This window comes from Glycine soja, chromosome 18, assembly GCF_004193775.1.
Source record: "Glycine soja cultivar W05 chromosome 18, ASM419377v2, whole genome shotgun sequence".
NCBI lineage: Eukaryota > Viridiplantae > Streptophyta > Magnoliopsida > Fabales > Fabaceae > Glycine > Glycine soja.
The window spans coordinates 424,259-442,021 of NC_041019.1; the positions used below are offsets into that span (position 1 = coordinate 424,259).

The 17,763-nt window shown below is 32.0% G+C and overlaps 1 protein-coding gene across 6 annotated transcripts; it reads left to right on the plus strand.

Moving 5' to 3' along the window:
• Positions 1-9,325: 9,325 nt before the first annotated feature.
• On the plus strand, positions 9,326-15,144 carry LOC114396665 (squamosa promoter-binding-like protein 12). Of its 6 annotated transcripts, XM_028358757.1 has the most exons (7): positions 9,327-9,444; positions 9,592-9,728; positions 9,838-9,904; positions 11,779-12,476; positions 12,654-12,790; positions 14,031-14,246; positions 14,460-15,144. In XM_028358757.1, exons 4-7 carry the CDS (start codon positions 11,827-11,829, stop codon positions 14,756-14,758), a joined length of 1,302 nt encoding a protein of 433 aa, XP_028214558.1. In that variant the 5' UTR covers positions 9,327-9,444; positions 9,592-9,728; positions 9,838-9,904; positions 11,779-11,826; the 3' UTR covers positions 14,759-15,144. The 6 variants fall into 6 exon arrangements, with proteins under 6 accessions (XP_028214559.1, XP_028214558.1, XP_028214556.1 ...); XM_028358758.1 differs by lacking the exon at positions 9,838-9,904 and having other exon boundaries at positions 9,326-9,417; XM_028358755.1 differs by lacking the exon at positions 9,838-9,904.
• The last annotated feature ends 2,619 nt before the right edge of the window (positions 15,145-17,763 follow it).

Genomic DNA, 17,763 nt, shown 5'->3' on the forward strand with positions numbered 1-17,763 from the left:
AAAAGTTAAATAAAGTAAAAAAATTAAAGAGTTCTAATAAAAATTGAACTCATGATGTTTTATTCAAAAAATGAGATAATAAATCATTAAAACATTAGTGTATGGAATAACTTGGAATATTTAAAAAGTCTTATGAAATTATTTAACTTTATAAATATGATTTGAATAATTTATATATATATATATATATATATATATATATATATATTAATAAAATTTGCAAATAATTGCTTGAAATCATGCATTAAATTCTTATTTAATAAATGAGCCATCTAATTTTGTACCCAAAATATGTCATTAGTGTATTTCTATTGCTTAACTAATACTAATTAGATAATGTTTAGAATTAGTCGTTGTAATTTCATTGTCTAAATCTAGCTAGGGATGACAATAGGATAATTTGATTCCCTATTTTTGTTTTATTGAGATGGTGGAAACTTCACCTCCAATATTTTTCTTTGTACGACTTTCTTAAAAAATATATCGGAAATCAATCATATATATTTTAAATTAAAATGTATGTTTTCTTTTTCCCGTAAGACAACAGACAAGGTGCATATGACGGTAATTTCAGGTTGTGCATCATTTTACTGAATTCCAAATTCCTTCATACACTAAAAAACGACAACATTTATCATTAGCCTTTTCTTCATAGGTATTTTTTTTATCAGCGTAAGTTAAACATTTAATATAAATATTGTAAGTTTATACAAACAATACGATATATTGTATTAATAAATAACCTGGATAGTATAAATGTGGATATATACTTTCAATTCATCAAATGTTAGTATATCACATCCTAATATTAGTATAAACTTTTAAAATTTATATTAATAGATTAATTTTTATTAATAAAACTAATATTAACGAAAATAATTGTAATGCTTGACAATTTTTGTTTATTATTAAATGAAAAATTATTTTGTAATATGAATATATGAGCGCGTGAGCAGATAAGTATGTCTTTTTAAAAGTTATTGATCGTTTAACATAGGCGTCCTTATCATACGCATTGCTTAAATTTGAATAAAAAAATTATACTTGTTCAAACTTAATTTTCATTGCAGATAATTAATTAAATAGTACATTTAGACAAAAATAAGCCTTAAAAATTGCGAGAAGCTTATGAAACAAGTACATGCATGCCACTATTTTTCAAACTTTTATATTTTGATAATTTCATTCCCTAAAAAAAAAACTTATATCTAAATGAGTTAGATATTATTGTAGTCAATAACTGAATATTCCAGCAACTTTTAAAAAAATAAATGAATATTCCAGCAACTTTTAAGTAAAAGATAAAAAAATATATATATATTACAGTGAATTTGATTTCTTTTGTTAAAAACTTGGCAGTTTCCTAATCCAAACTGGTAACCCTGTATTGCCATTCATTATCCAAACCACTTTAATTTTCCAGCAATTATTTATGACTTGATAAAAATGAGTAGCTGATAAAGACTCATGAGCACCTTTTCCCATGGGTTAGTGCTTATCAACGCCATAATTCACTTTGAAAATCAACGGACCATATTGTGTATAATGCATCCTTGTGGCCCCTTCTTCAGCACACACCGCATGATTTTGTCTTCACAGTCTTTTTCTTCGGGTTGACGGAAATGCCCCTCCAAAGCCATATTCGATATCATTTCATTTTCCATTCAATGGTTATAAGTGTCACGCAATGAGTGGGAATAAGTAGCAGTAATTATGGATGCTCACGCTTTCCTGTTTTTATTTTATTTTTAAAATAACTTATCCACTTTTTTGTTTAGCAAGCAAATTAATAATGTTGCTAAACTACACTTAAAAAACGTATTTTCATTCAAATTATGTTAATATGATCTCGACTTTAGTATTTGGAAATATAGTTACATTAATAATTTGAAAAGAAAGTTTTTATCCTTCATAATAGTCTTTTATATTTGACTTAAATTATTCAAATGTCGTATATAATATTAAGATATCGATGATCTTAAAAATAAAATAAAAAATTATCGAATCACTTTTCATATTTTGTTGAATATAACTGTTTCCTATAAATAAAATACATTATAGACTCTATTGACTAATAACAATGCGGGTTAAAATACTAGGAAAATCGACAAATTCGTACTGGGGTTCGTGAAACAATCAATTGCAAATTTGCAATGAGTTAAGGTAGCCCCTACTGCTCAGAATTTTGAGTGCTATGCTCATATTTAGCTGTCATTTGAAAATTACTATATGATGATGCTTCACTCTCAAATTGCAATAAGATAACACTTTTTTCTTCTAATACTTAAATGAATTCATCATAATTTTTTAAATAAAATTAACTTTATGAAATAGAAGTGGATGCAAATTTGTAGAGTAGAAGCTCTAAGCTAGCCCGCAATTGAAGCATTATGCAATAGAATAAGCATCAACATCCAACAACCTAAAAGGTGGAAACCAGTGGTGAATGGAAATACATGTTGAAAATAAAGGGAAAAGTATTTGGGAATATGATTTGCAAATTAAGGAAAAAGAATTGGGAGGTTCCTGATGAAAGAGATATTGGAGTTTGGACTTAGGGCTTTTGAATTGAATGATTACCAAAGGGAAATGAGATGCATATTTTGCGGTGAGTAATGATTTGGTTTTGCCTGGGGAAAGGAAGAGAGACATTTGGTTACTATATTTTAGTTGGTTTGGTGGGTATATAATGTATCATTACTCATCATGGATTCTCCTTCTTTAACGTACGTGTGCATCCATCTACTGTTTCACTTTGCCTTTTCATCTTATCCATCCTTCTTCCGCAACACACTACCTTAATTTCTTCCTTCCTATTCATTATTCCACAATCTCCTCCCTAAGACAATTCAATTCAATTGACTAAATAAGGGTGTGTAGACAAACTAAAAATCACAAACACGTTTATATCATGAATCAATTAAAAATTATTATTGATATAATTTTTAAATATTTATTATAAAAATTCATAAATTGTGATTCATAATAATATAAAATTATTTTGTACTATCAATGTATTAATTATTTTATTTTTCTTAAAAAACTTATTTTCTTTTTTAATGATTAAGTTTTATTGAAAATTATATAATTATACAACTCATTTAAAATTCAACACAAAATTGTGATTTTTAATAAAGTTCATTTAATAGTAAAGAAAATGTTAAAAAAATGTGTGTTACTGGTATTTGTAAAAAATTAATAAATACTGGATACGTGCGTGTGTAAAAGAGATGTGAAATATGCTTCATTGGAGTTTGAATAATGCGCTTGATAATTTGAAAAACACAATCAAATTGCAATTTTTAATATTGAATATACGCATCGACAAAATGCACCGACATGACATAATTTCGTGTAGGCAATTGAAAAATTTCTAACAAAATAAAATAAAAAAATATTTATTCAAAATTTTGTAGGTTGTTCAAGTTTCAATATCATTGCAAATATACATGCGTATCTGACAAGTCATGCACATAGGCTATATTCTCATTTCGAGTCCCATACGCAGCTCAGCTTTTTGCTTCTATTTTGGGTCATATTCTTCACGATCCAGTGCTCTTTTTGGCACTTCAAAATTCAAATAGTGAGCCCATTTTTAAGTACTGAAAAAATGAAGCCCATTTTTTAACCACAAAAACATAGACCCCATTATAGTGTGTATTCGAGCGAGGAAACGAAACTAACAGCCAAACAATGAATATTATTGAACAGTATTATACACACCTACACAAAGTATTGGCTAGTCAAATTCTCACTTGAGCATAGTTAGTCATCTAAATAGATACAAGAATATCTTCAGTTATCAAACAACTACTAGTAGAAAGGAGTTTCAGACAATCGTTAGTAAGTCTTTCTCTGGGTTCAAATTGATTTGGAAGTCCTAATTTTTCGGATCGATGAGGTTATGTAGGAAGCCTTGGGCCCATGATCACCACAAAAATTTCAAAATTTCTAGAAAATTATACACTATAAAAACATCATATGGCGTGATCACCTCATAGTTTTTGCTCAACATAAGCAAGCCAATATATAGTTATCTGGTCATAGCTAGAAATTAAAACTATAGTTGATGTCTTCAGAACTTGGAGCATGAATTTTCTTTTTCTTTGACACGGTACTGATAACTGATTATAAGCATTTTAAATTTCATTATTGATGTAGCTAGCTTCTCACATTTACTAAAGTTGAAAGTGACATAGGAGAAAGTTTGCGAGCCACGTATATATAAGTATGCTAGATAGCCGATGAACCTATTTCAAAGCAAAGATGCTATAAATTTGAACTATTGCATTGCAGCAGCGGTTAAGTTACGAAATTAAGGAACTTGATGAACAAGACGAGGCATGCAGCAAGAGAATGTTAAAATGTGAGGGTGGACCCAACCCAACAAAATGTGGTGATAAATCTAAGTGACTTAGCCCCACACTACACTTAGCTAGGCTCAGTCCCTTTTACCATATACATATTTTGTAGCATCACATTGGAAGTATGTTGTGCCACCATCAACAACAGAGATAAAGTGGTGGGGATGAGAAGATTCCTCTTAAGGGAATACTTCTCAACGTGTTATCACAAATTCATAAATAAAGTCACTTATGCATCAACATTGAATAGCGTGCTGCCCTCTCAATGATATGATTCTTATTCCATCGTGACAATAATAAGATGGTGATGGATTTCATCTCACTAACCTCTAAACCTGCATGCATGCCATTCTCACTACAACTGCACAATAAGCAAATTATCTAGACTAGTTAGTAGTAACTACTTATGAGCCTGCTCATAGGATTCGGCATATCCACCTAGAAATTCAGCATGGTTCTTCAATCTTCCGAAATTTGGGAATCTCCTTTATTAATCCTTACTACACAAGTATGCCTAATTAAGTAAGAAGCCCAGCGAACTATATTTTCTTTTTTATCAATCAATATTACCTGTTAGTTTTTGTTAGAATATTAATGAAGAGATTTCAATCCACCACCTCTACCACATTCTCCCTTCAATCATTAAACGCCTTTCCCAACCACCTAGCAAACTATGCTTAATAAGGCAGTGAGCAATGCAATCGGTGAAAAAGAGATGAACATGTAATTTGTCCTAAAATCATGTAATTATATGTATGAGCCTAAAAAATTGAGCTTGATTAAAGTTTTCCCATCGCCATATATACTTAATTAATGGGTTTTGTACCACAGACAATAAACATGTGTCATTAATTACTCCCTATTCAGTTATTTAAATATCATTCCTTCAGTATCAATATCTTGTAACATGATACACGTTTAATTTTGTCCATTAAGCAAATGATCATGAATTTAATAAGATTGTGTATATAAAAAAAATTTGTTGAGAGAAATCAGTTCTTCAAATAAATCCTAATTCTTTAGAAGATTGATCCTTAGCTTTTATCTATAAAAACAATCTAGCTAGGGGAAAAAAATAGCATGTGTATCTCAAAATTTTCATTAAAAAAAAGGTGTTTATCAACATATAAAAAAGGTTAAGCCTGAAAGTTGTCGTAATTGATATAGTCTGTGTAATGGAAATTAAATTTTTATTGGGGTCTTTGTGTTCAGTTTTAGCAGTTTGTATTTTAATTTAGTTCTCTTACGTTTGGCTGGTATAATAAAAATTTGACAAGTGATTAGCAGTTTAAATATATGAAGTGAAAGATGAAAGTGTGGGAAGTGTAGGGGTCTATTTGAATAAGATTTTCAGTATTTATAACAGCAAAAAATAAAATATATATTTTTTGTAAGTTTAATTTAATTTATGCATAAGTTAAAATTCAGTTTTTTAAAGAAACTAATAATAAAATTTATGCAAATTAAAATTAATTTTACCTTGTATATATGGTAGAAGGCATCATTACCATACAAGCATTATTTCCTTGAAGTGTTTATAGGTAAAAGGTAAGGAGCCAATCAACTTTATCTTCATCTTCATCTTCAATCATTCGGATAAGATTGAATTAAACTCAATATACTTTCCAGATCCACAATAATAGAACTAAATTCAAGAGAAGTTTTAATATCGTACCTACAATCATTGGATTGTACACAAACGCTTTTTAAGATAAAAGCTTGTTTGTGGGGATCATATATAGTCTTGTATATACAAAATATAATTTTTATATACCACAATCTTGCAGCGATAATTTTATTATGTATATACTTCACAAAAATCTCCTTAAACAAGCAAAATTTAATTACCGAAAGCGCCAACTCATTCACGTTCATAAGACATGGAAGCTGATTTCATCGACTTCTCTTCTACAGTTTCCCTTAGTCCATTCTATGTAAGAATGACCTTCATTTGGATTTACCAAATAGAAAAACTAATTTTCCATTAGTTAAACTTCTCAATTTGTAATAATAGACATCTTAAATTCGTAATTGAACAAATGCGTGAATACCACTTGTTACATATTATACAAAAGTACACAAAAAATTATAAAGTTAACTTGATAGTTGATGACAAAAAAAGAATAAGAGGTCTTGAATTCAAATCTTTCTAAAAAAATAATAATTAATAATATTTAAAATGGGTAATATATTAATTCCTGGGTATGTGAAAGTACATTATCAAATTTATTGGAGGACCAGAGATAAACAAGTAGAATGAAAATAACACGACTTCACAATCAAAGACAAATTTTTGGACCATTTAAAGACTTGTGGCTCAAAAGCGAAACATAGTTAATTTTGACCATTGAAATTCAAATATTCAACAGTTTAAATGCTCAAGAATTTGAGCCACCCAACACACATATTTAATAATTTAATATAGAAAGTAAAATGAAAAAAAAAAACTTACTCCTAAAAGAATCAAGCCTTTAATGGAGGGAGAGAAGAAATATAAAAAATGAAGAGAAAATAAATTAAAGTGAAAAATAATTTTCTCTTTAATTATTTAAAAAATAAAAATAGAAAAAATAATTAATCGAAAGAAAAAGTAATAAACGGAAAATATACTCATATTAAATATTTTTATTTCATTTTAATATAATACAAATGAATAAATTTATTTGAAAAAAAATATTTTATCTCCCTCTATCTTATTTCCATTTTTGTGAGAAGATAAAAAAAATATTTATGTGGGTCTTTTTCCAATTAAATAAGAAAAAAAAATTCTCATTTTTTCTCCATTCAGATCTTCTTATTCTATTTTTTTTGTTGAATCAAATAAATTAAGAAATTGCTTAAAAATTCTGATTTTGACCACACTATGTATGATATGGATGAGGTTGCCCACTTTTGGTTTCTTCATGATCACTTTAATCGATAGGTCCTATTCCATGGTGAAACTATATATTAAGATATACATCATGCAAAATTAGCCACAACTCTAATAAGCACTAGCCGATTACTGATCTTCTTTAAACGTTTAGCTACTAGCTAGCCTAGGACCTATGTAGGGACATACATACCTACAATGATTAAACTTGATGAATAATATAAGATATATTATGAACTTAATGAAATATTAAGTCTATCTCTCGCAGGTGCAGAGGAGATAGTTGAGCTTAGAGACATCGCCAAAAGTGCTCACGTGAACCTCTTGCTTTAATCATGCATACGATTGATCTTACAATGTTTCTTTATAATAATAATAACTCGAATTGATGAGCTGACTAGGCCACTCAATGCCAACCTTTGATTGCACAATCTTGTAAAAAGTTTGTTTCAAACTTCAAATAATTGTTAAATATACATATATCCCACTAAAGTCATATATCTACTATATGTCCACAGTGAAATTGAAATGACCCACCACTCAACAAGGTCATGTAAGCAAGTTTGTGATCCTTTGCAAATCATTATCCTTCCCATCAATAATATAATCCAATGCACGTAATTAACCTAGGACTTCCTTTACATTTTCAGCGTGATCATATCAATAATTAGTGAATTAAATCATTGGAAAAGAAACAATTTCCACACATTATACAGAAATTTCTTGTCCTAATTAACAATTCCCTATTCATCATTTCTTTCCAATAACAAGTTGAGTTTTCGTCTGATACCTCCATTATTCTAAGCATTAATTAATATAGTCAAAGTGAATTGGTGGTAGACCACTTATAGTTATGGCACCAATGTTACTCCAATTTCAATTCACATTAGACTAACACTTGTCTTCAATCAAAGCAGGTGCACATAGGGCTCAACAACATCATTTCACACGCCTGTAACTCTTGCAATTTGTCATATTATAGTAGTATATTCGTTTACTTCGCTGTGCACTAATTCTTCTTTTGTTTTGCAGTTTACGCATAATTAAAAAATTATAAAGGCAAACGGGAAAAAAAAAATTTAACACATTGTACTCGGTTTGACCTAATCCGTAAACTACAGTAAATATTTGATATAGATGAATTTAATAATAGAAAAGATTTAATAAATCATGTCTAACACTCAGTCAAAACAAAATTCATATCTGAAGTAAAAATAACATTCCAACTTTGGTATAAGCAAAACTAAATTCTGGATATTTTTTAAGTAAAATCTCTGATTTTAACTTTATAAATTGAAAAAATGTGATTGATAATTAAATAAAGATGATTACTATGAAAAACAAAAACACAAATACTTTCTTCGTTTTTTTTATAAGATTCAAGTTTAAAATAATATTTATTTCTTTTTATAAGATTTTAATATTTCTTGCATTAATTATTTTTAAACTAGAAATATTTCTCATTAAATTAAGAGAAAAAATATATTAACAAATAATTAAAAAAATAAGTATTAATAATAAGAATAAATTTTTAAAAATTATAAATTTATTTTTATAAATTAAATTAATTATTTTTCTCAATCTTAATAAATTAATTAATTGTGTCTTATATATAACAACAAAAAGAATAAATAGTAAAAAATAAAAGATTTTGTTATCACCAATATCGTGAACATTATAAGAAAACATAAAAAAAAGTCATATACAACATAATTTTATATATTTCAATAAAAATATTTTTCGTTTTAATTACTTAACTAATTTTCTGATTAACATTGCCAAAAATAAAATAAAACTTCGTTTAATGCCACTGATTTTTATGAAACTGAAGATACATACAGCCAGCTTGTCTGATTTGTTTTCTTTTTGATGAAAAATGTGTCGATTCTTATGCTGAGTCTGAGCTGTCCCCTTCTAGAGCAGAACGAGAGTTATTTGTTTCAGAGAAATTATACTATTTGAATTAATATTAATATTTTATACAATACTACTTTAAAAAATAAGATAAAACAATTAATGTAATGTAAAACAAAATTATGTTACTAAACATTATTATTAAATGAAAAATATATATGTGCGTGTGTTTACTTGAGTGCAAAAAGAGCACACTGGTTGTGTTGTGTGAGTGCGAGAGACACGAAGAGAGGTCCTTGGATAGTAGTACGTGGAGTACGTTTTCAGGTTCAGCCCTTTGTTTTACTGTTAACGGTAATCAATGCTAATGAAAAATGCTTAGATTCAAGTATTTCAAATCCAAAACCAAAATGCTGAATAATTTCTCAACTTTGTAAGTTTATTTTATTGTTTTGCCAATTTCACTAACCATACCAATTTCTCTCTGTTTGTGTTTATTAGTCTCCAAAATTTGGTTTACAAAAGCAAAACGCCATAAGAATCAGAAAAGGAAACAAAGACCACTGGTTTTGAGTCTGTTATCTGCTGCTTTACCTGATTTAGCTTACAAACACACACCTCGAGCTCTGTGTTGATCGGTAAGAAAACCCTTTTGGTTATTCATTCCACATCCCATTTATGGTTCATCTTTTCTTCTGTGTCGAGGAAAAACCACCGATCAAGTTGGTGCATCACTGTTCATTGCAGCTTTTCCCATTTCCACTCTTGCGGTATAAAGATGAGAACTTGGAATAAAAGTGATATCAACATGAAGGTTTTCTTTTTTGGTATTTTTTTTTAGCGATGGGTATTAATTAGTGGTGTTAATGTTAGGGTGATGATTATAAGTGTTGTTGTTGTTCCTGCTGTGCTGTTATTGCTTTTTACTGTAATTTCCTTTTGCGGTAGAGTCAGATTGCAACATTCTTTTTCTGAAAGCTTTCACAATGTAAGGCTGGACTTTTGGCTTAGCCCATGAAAAAAGATGCCTTTTTTTTTTTTGTGGGGGGGGAGAGGGTTTCCCCGTTTCTTCATCTCTCTTACTCTTTACACTTTTGGGGGTTTATCATTTTCTTGGGAAAGTGGGAATTGTTGAATGCTTGTGATAGATGCCTCTGGTTTTTTTTTTTTTTTTTTATGAAATTTCTCTCATGCAAAAACAAAAGAAAAAGAAAAAAACTTGTGCTTTTTGAGGGAAAATGGGGACCAAAGCTTTTTTTAAACGTACTAGCAAAGTCCCAAGAAAAGAGACCCCTCCTACAACCTAATGAATTGACATTGGCTCCCACCATGGCTTAGACTTCAGCACCAAAACCAGCATGTAAAAGATGCTTTTTTATGGGGTTTAGATTGATAGGTTTCTGGCACTTATGATTGGATAAAACTCCGCTGCGGTAACATATAGTAGTAGTAGTAGTATGTTTTTGGTGACGCTTTCCGATTAAAAGTGGAGCTTCTTGCCTTTATGATTTGGAAGGTTAGGTTGTTGGCCTTTATTTTTTGTTAACGAAAACAAGGGCCTAAACTGTGGTGTGTTGGCGAGAGTATTGGAGGTTCTGATAAGTCAAGAAGTCATGATTTGTTGGGTTGTTGCTGTTGTGGGGTCTCATTCAATGACCGACTCCTGACATTGCTGTTATAAAATGTGAATTATTGGAATCTGAAGGTTTCCCATGTTGAAAGGCAAGTTTTGGCGGTAAGTATACACTTCTAGGAAGAGTTAAAGAGTTAAACATATCACATCCATAGGGGCAATCCCTTGCATATCAAATCAGTAGGGATTGGTACCGTTTTTTGTTATTGCCATGAATGAATAAATTATAAAATGCCCTTGTTTATGTTTATGATGGAGGTTAGATTTTTTTGGGGGAGGAGGTAAAAATAGTAGAGAAAAGTAACTATATATAGTGACACAAATTGACTATGTGGGAAGTTAGTACACACTTTTAGGTTTACCATGGCAATATATAAATGACTCACCCTATTATTATTATTATTAATGGTAGGGACTCCTTGATATCAGCCTGAGAAATCTTACAACACTAAAATACAGCCACTCATCTGTCTGTAAAGTTATGGACGGGATTTGCAGGACACTGTGGAGTCCACGGATTTGTTTGATTTGTGTCATTATTTTCTTTGTTTTGGTTACTCTAAACAAGATAATTCCCCTAGGGGCATCTCAGGTTGGGAATTTGCCTTTGGTAAACGATATGGTCAAAATAATTTACACTTACTTACCACTTGCTATTTGCTAAGTACATATTGTCTTTGCTTGTTTAAGTTTTTGGTTTGCTTCTGCATCTGGTCTAACAGGAAATACAGCTGACATAGGCCTAGAACAAGTGATTTAATGTTGTCTTTGAAAGATTAATCGATGTTTTCCCTTAGGAATTAGCAGTTCATAGATTCTGTAAAATTTGTGGCTGTTTCTTAAACTCTAGCTTCTTAATATGTGCTTGTCAATCATTGGTCTACTGCATTTATACAGGTATTCCTGGTGCTCTTTTGCTCCTGCCAAACACTATCTCAGTTTCTGTGATTTCTTTGACTTGTTTAATATCTCTGATAGGATCTCGTATGATTTTTCTTTGCTTCTGGAGAAACTAAAGCAGTTAACGGTTAACCTTTTTTTTATTTGAATTGTAGTTTGCAGATCACAGTGACCATTAGTATATGAATTTCTAAGGTCTTGTCATGGAGTGGAATGCAAAATCTCTCGGGCAATGGGACTGGGAGCACTTATTCTTCAATACAAAAGCAGCTGAGAATCCAAGGTTACAACCAACTGATTGTAGCAGTGAAGCAGATCCAGAAATCAATGTTGGACTGTTGTATCCATCAGGTGGTAGTGCTTGTTCTGGCTCTGAACTAATACATGCTTCTTCATCAAGGAGCTCAAAATCAGCTTCCAACAATTCATCATCAAATGGGGATAGCAGGGAATCTATATTGACTCTGGAAGGTTCTCAGGATGATTCCACTGGGAAGAAAGAATTGTGCAATGGAGAGCCGGTTGAAACTTCTCCAGCAGCAGTGCCCTCTCCTGTCTCTGGTGAACCATTGCTCACTCTAAAGCTTGGTAAACGATTGTACTTTGAGGATGTCTGCACCGGAAGTGATTCCAAGAAACCATCTTCCTTTGAGGTTCCCATTTTATCAGGGAAGAAATATAAAACAAGTAGTCAGACTGTACAGCATCCAAGCTGCCAGGTGGAAGGCTGTGGCCTTGACCTCTCATCTGCTAAAGATTACCATCGCAAACACAGAGTTTGTGAAGCTCATTCCAAATCCCCTAAGGTGGTTATAGCTGGTTTGGAACGTCGATTTTGCCAGCAATGTAGCAGGTAAATCTCAATAAAATTCCGATTGTTCTGATTTAAATGGCGTTGAGTAAAAATAACATTTTTCAGGCACATATATGTAAGAATAAAGATTAGTCAGTCAGATTGAGTTTCCTGTCTTTGTGGGTCATGCTGGTTATAGATTAGTTAAAGTTTTTCACTTGAATTATCATGTTGAAGGTTCCATGCTCTGTCAGAGTTTGATGACAAAAAAAGAAGCTGTAGGCAACGACTTTCAGATCACAATGCAAGGCGCCGCAAAACTCAGCCTGACTCAATCCAATTAAATCCATCAGCTTTGTCTTCATCTCCCTATGGTATAACAGGATCATTCCCCTCCCTTGGAAAATCTATTGCCTGTCTTGCTCACTGGTTTAGTTTCGCAGTTTATTATTTTGGGATGCATATTATACATATCATAATATTTCCCTCCCAATTTTGAATGATCATAACTGGTTCCAGCTAGTGACTTTGTTTTCCTTTAGTTTTGCTGTCGAGCTGTGCTTAGTATTTGCAGCTTATTTCAACTTATGCTTGGAAACGTGTAACCTGTGAATAAAGAGAATTCTAGTGCACTGTACAATGCCAAAACATATAGCCAATCATTTTATTTAGTGAATTGCTTGGTCGATTTTTTTTATTTTTATCGGTAAATGTTAGTTTTGTTAGCAGGAGGAATCGAATCTGCGACCTTGTCCTCCTTTCCTTTTCCCTTAACCATCCAAGTCATCTTATATCTCCTTTGCTTGGTTGATTAATATTGAGGATTTGCATGGAGATATAGGCTATGTTTGGATAAACTTATCTATAAACATTTATTGAAAAAAAATATAAAATGAATTAATTTTCTTTATAAGTTAAAATCAACTTACATATCTTAACTTTTAGAGAAGTTAAATGAGTGGCTTCTATAAAAGTTCTAGTTGATTTTAATTTATGAGAAAAACTTAATTCATTTTAACTTCTTATTTTCTTCTTCTATAAGTGCTTATAAAGAAATTTATCCAAACAAAACCATTATTATTTATCATCTGGTAAAAGGCATAGACACAGTAGAGTGCCCAAGTCATAGGAAACTGGATAGCACACACATAATTGAAGCAAAGCATGTGCTTGGTAAACATGGAATACAGCTACTTAATCTCTTTCTAGAACTGAGCGTTGGCAGATCAAGAGCATGATTTACATCTTCGTATGAGTACGATATTCAAAATTTTGTAAAAACACCACTTTGAATTACTTTTCCCATATAAAAACTCAACCCAACAAAAGCATAGTTTAGTTATTCACTGCTACTACTTAGGTTGTAGTTTACTGGAAATCATTTTTGAAAAAAATTGTAACCAGATAATTCAACACTAGATATACATTATTGCTACTGACAAAACCAAGCAGGAACAACCAGTGATCCACTCTGCAAATCAAGCAAAATCATTTGCATTCTTTCAAGTGCCGACAATGAAGTATTGACGTTCGGTTGTGATGATAGCACTAGAATTTCATTTTATAACAAGAGTACTACTATATCCATCTATCTAATTTATGTTTACTTTGCAGATGGGAGGCAAATAATGAGCCCATTTGCATTTTCAAGGACTGCTACAAATTTAGCTTGGCAAGATATGCACAGCAGCAAGCACCCCCAAACAAAAGAATTCCTCCCGAAGCCTGCCAAAGCCTTCAATAAGATACCGAGTATAGTCTCTATGCTTTCTGATGATTCCAGTGGCCTTCTAACATCTAGAGGCATAGCAACGAAGAGTATTGTTCCAGGTTACTGTTGACCTCTTAACAATTGAGATTTAGGATGCTGATTCCAAAATTAGTAGAATACTAGTAGTAGTGATTTTTAGTTTATACTTATTATGAAGTAGCGAGGTAATTAGGATGTAGAAATGCAAAATCTACATAAAACATTAGCTCAAGAAACCTCCCAAGTACATGGGGAGCAATGATTATTGAATTTTGAGAGAATTATTGTTGCAGGTATGGAAGTTCCAAATGGTACACAAGATGTTAACCGTGCTCTCTCTCTTCTGTCAACGAATTCATCATGGTGTCCATATGAGACCAAGTCCCTTTCTCTGGAACACTCCACTCGGACAACACACTCAATCACTCAGCATCGTTTACCACTTCCTTCCTCGGAGTATTGGCACACTGATCAACAAAATTCAAGCATGTGTATCTCATTCTCGGATTGCGATAGCAGCAATCGCTTTCAAGACTTTCAGCTCTTGAGCTCACCCTATGAATCAGGTTTTCCGTGCAACCAACTGGATTAACAACACTATGCTTCTACTACAACAAGATTTCTAGTCTGCATGTTATTTTTAAATGGAGATTAACTAAAACTGCATGGAACTCGCTCCATTTCCCGAATGGTGTTTGTACCAGACTGCGCTCATTTAGTTTCTACATAACCAACCTACCATGTCTCCACTGGCAACAACTTTTAATACCTTAGCTTCTTACTATTGTTACGCACATCTCCATGCTTCATCATACTACTATTTACCTTGCAGGCTTATAATAAATAAATAACTTGTAAAATTTAGGCTGTTAGAAACACATCCCATATCATTCGTTTCCGGAGTTTGGAAGCTTTACATGTTTCTACTTTCTATCTTCATTATATTATTGGTTAAATTGATCCGTGGGTCCTCATTTATTTCCTAAATTTTCAACTAGTTTTTTTTTTTTTTTTAATTGGGTCTCTGAGCTGTCGTTATATAAAATTAACTGTAGAAATTTTTAAAATTGACAACGAACTTCAAAAATATCAATTCACACCTCTAATTAGGTGCCTCCAGTCAATTTTCATAACAGCAATTGGAGGTGAGAATCCAATTGAAAAAATAATTAAGGATCCAATTATAAAAATTAGAAATCTAATTAAAATTTGATAAAAATAGGAAGACTCCTAGAATAATTAAACCTATATTATTAGACACAATATTAAATAGGACGAAATATTTTCTTTTTTCTTGGGTTCTTGCTATATACATAAATTTATTTATAATCCTTAACTGAATTATAATATTTAATTTCAAACCATAGTACACGTGTTACCATATATAGAATTAACTATAATCGGATTCTGTGTTGCCATGACCCATACGCGTTACATTTTTCTATTAAGAGGAAGATGCAATTTTAAGGATTGCTACATGCCCAATATCAATCAACACTGATGTTTGATAAAATATTTACCCGAATCTAAACATAGAAAATTACTTACAATTTTTTTAAGCATATATGTATAATATGTTACCCAACATTACTGGTACTTCTAAAAACAGAACACTAATCATACCTATTATATATTATATTATATAATTTTAAAGAATTGTATTTATAATACTAACTTATAATTAAGAATTAAATTACCTTTTAATATTTCCTTCATTTGACTTGTATATTTTACATATTACATGACGGTGAGTAGGGTGCGTAAGGGAAACTCCTTACGTACCGTGGGCAAGTTTTGATAAATAAAAAAAAATGCATCACGTCCGTCCAATTTTAAAATTAAAAAATTAAACGGTTAAGATCGATTAAGATGCGATGAAATTGTTTACACCAGATCTTTTTTCTCTCTCCTACGAGCTTCTCCCTCCTTTGGTCATCGGCGACGAGGACCACCGCGACGTCTCTGGCGGCGAACGCCACCGCATCTCCATTGGCACCGACATCATCCATGACCCCATCACGCTCTTCCTCAACAAACCAACCTCCGGCCTCGACTTCACCAGCACCTTCATGGTTAGTCATCGGCGTCATCATTGCCGGTGGGGTAACATGATCGGAGGAGAGACGTTGTCCACGTGGCAGGCATTGATGAGGTCTTGGATGGCGGCAAGTGAGGCAAGGATATCGGGGAGGAGTGCATTGAAGTAGAAGTCTTCAGGCTGCTGGAGGAAGCGGAGCTGCCAAGTGGACAGCGCGGCGAGGACGGAGCGCAGGCAGCTGCCGAAGCTACCGCGATGGTGGTAGGAGAATTCCTCATGGATCTCGGCCTAAAAAATGGTGTGCATGTCGTGCGGGAGTTTGGGTTTCTTGGCGGTGCCATTTCGGTGGGTGGTGTTGTCGTTTTCCTTCGACGGTGACCTTCCAGATAAAGTTTCCGCCAAAGTTTGTGACGAAGGCGTTGCCACAGTGTTCGACAGCGACGTCATTGGCGACATCAATCTCTTCGGAGGGGAGGGAGGAGAGGAAGAGGCGGCGGCGGGGGCAGAGGTCATAGGCAACGGCGGCAGCAAAGGTCGTAGGAAGTGAGGCCGTTGGACAGAGGGATCCGAGGAGGAAGTGCTGCGATGGTGATAGTGTGGGTGATGCTCTGATGTAAACAATTCTATCATAGCTTAATCGATCTCCACCATTTGATTTTCTTATTTTAAACACGGACAACGATTGCTTCTTTTTTTTTTCCAGCAACTTTCGTTGGGTGCGAAAATAGTTTCACTTTCGCAGGCTAGAATTCACCATAATACATTAGTATTCAAGTTTTATGAATATTTGATCGACAAAGGAAAGGTGGTAACCCTAAAAACATTGCTAATCGTTTTCGTAAAGGGAAATGCTAATTGGGACGAATCTAATTTCATACTAATCAAACAAACTATTGTTTTTTATATAAAAAAAATCACTTTTTTAATTTCGGCTAAAATATTTTTTTTTCCTGGCAAAAATCTAATTGACGAATAGAATTGAATCTCAAATCTAACTTCGGGCCAAAATATCACATTTACATTTTATGAGAAAAAAACTTACTATTTCATGGGAATGAATTTCAAACATTTTAATATTTATAAAAACAAAAAATGTTTTAACCTTTAATTTATGATAATTTTTTAAATAACAACCTATACCTGATGATTTTCACATTTTGTGAATTTTTTTATTTCCATAGTGAATAGCAATAATACTTTTTCATATAATATTATTCTTGATTTTATAACTGTAAGTTTCGAATCCATTTTAATGAATAAAAATACTTTCAAGTGTATTCCTTTTCCCAAATCGAGATTTGATTTTCTTATCAATAGACCATTCATAAATGCTACTAAAATCATAGATTCTGGTATAAGGTTCTTCAGTAGCATCCTCCAAAGTTAAATGAAAATTATATTAGATAAATCAGGTAGTCTTTTTTATTTTTGGTATAACTAGGAGGTGTAATTTCCCTCCCATCGGATCAGTCCATTTTTGGGATAAAGTAAGCCGAGAATCAAATCCTAGGCCTTGATTAAGGGATTCAAATGTCAAACCTTGTGTCAACAACTTCGAT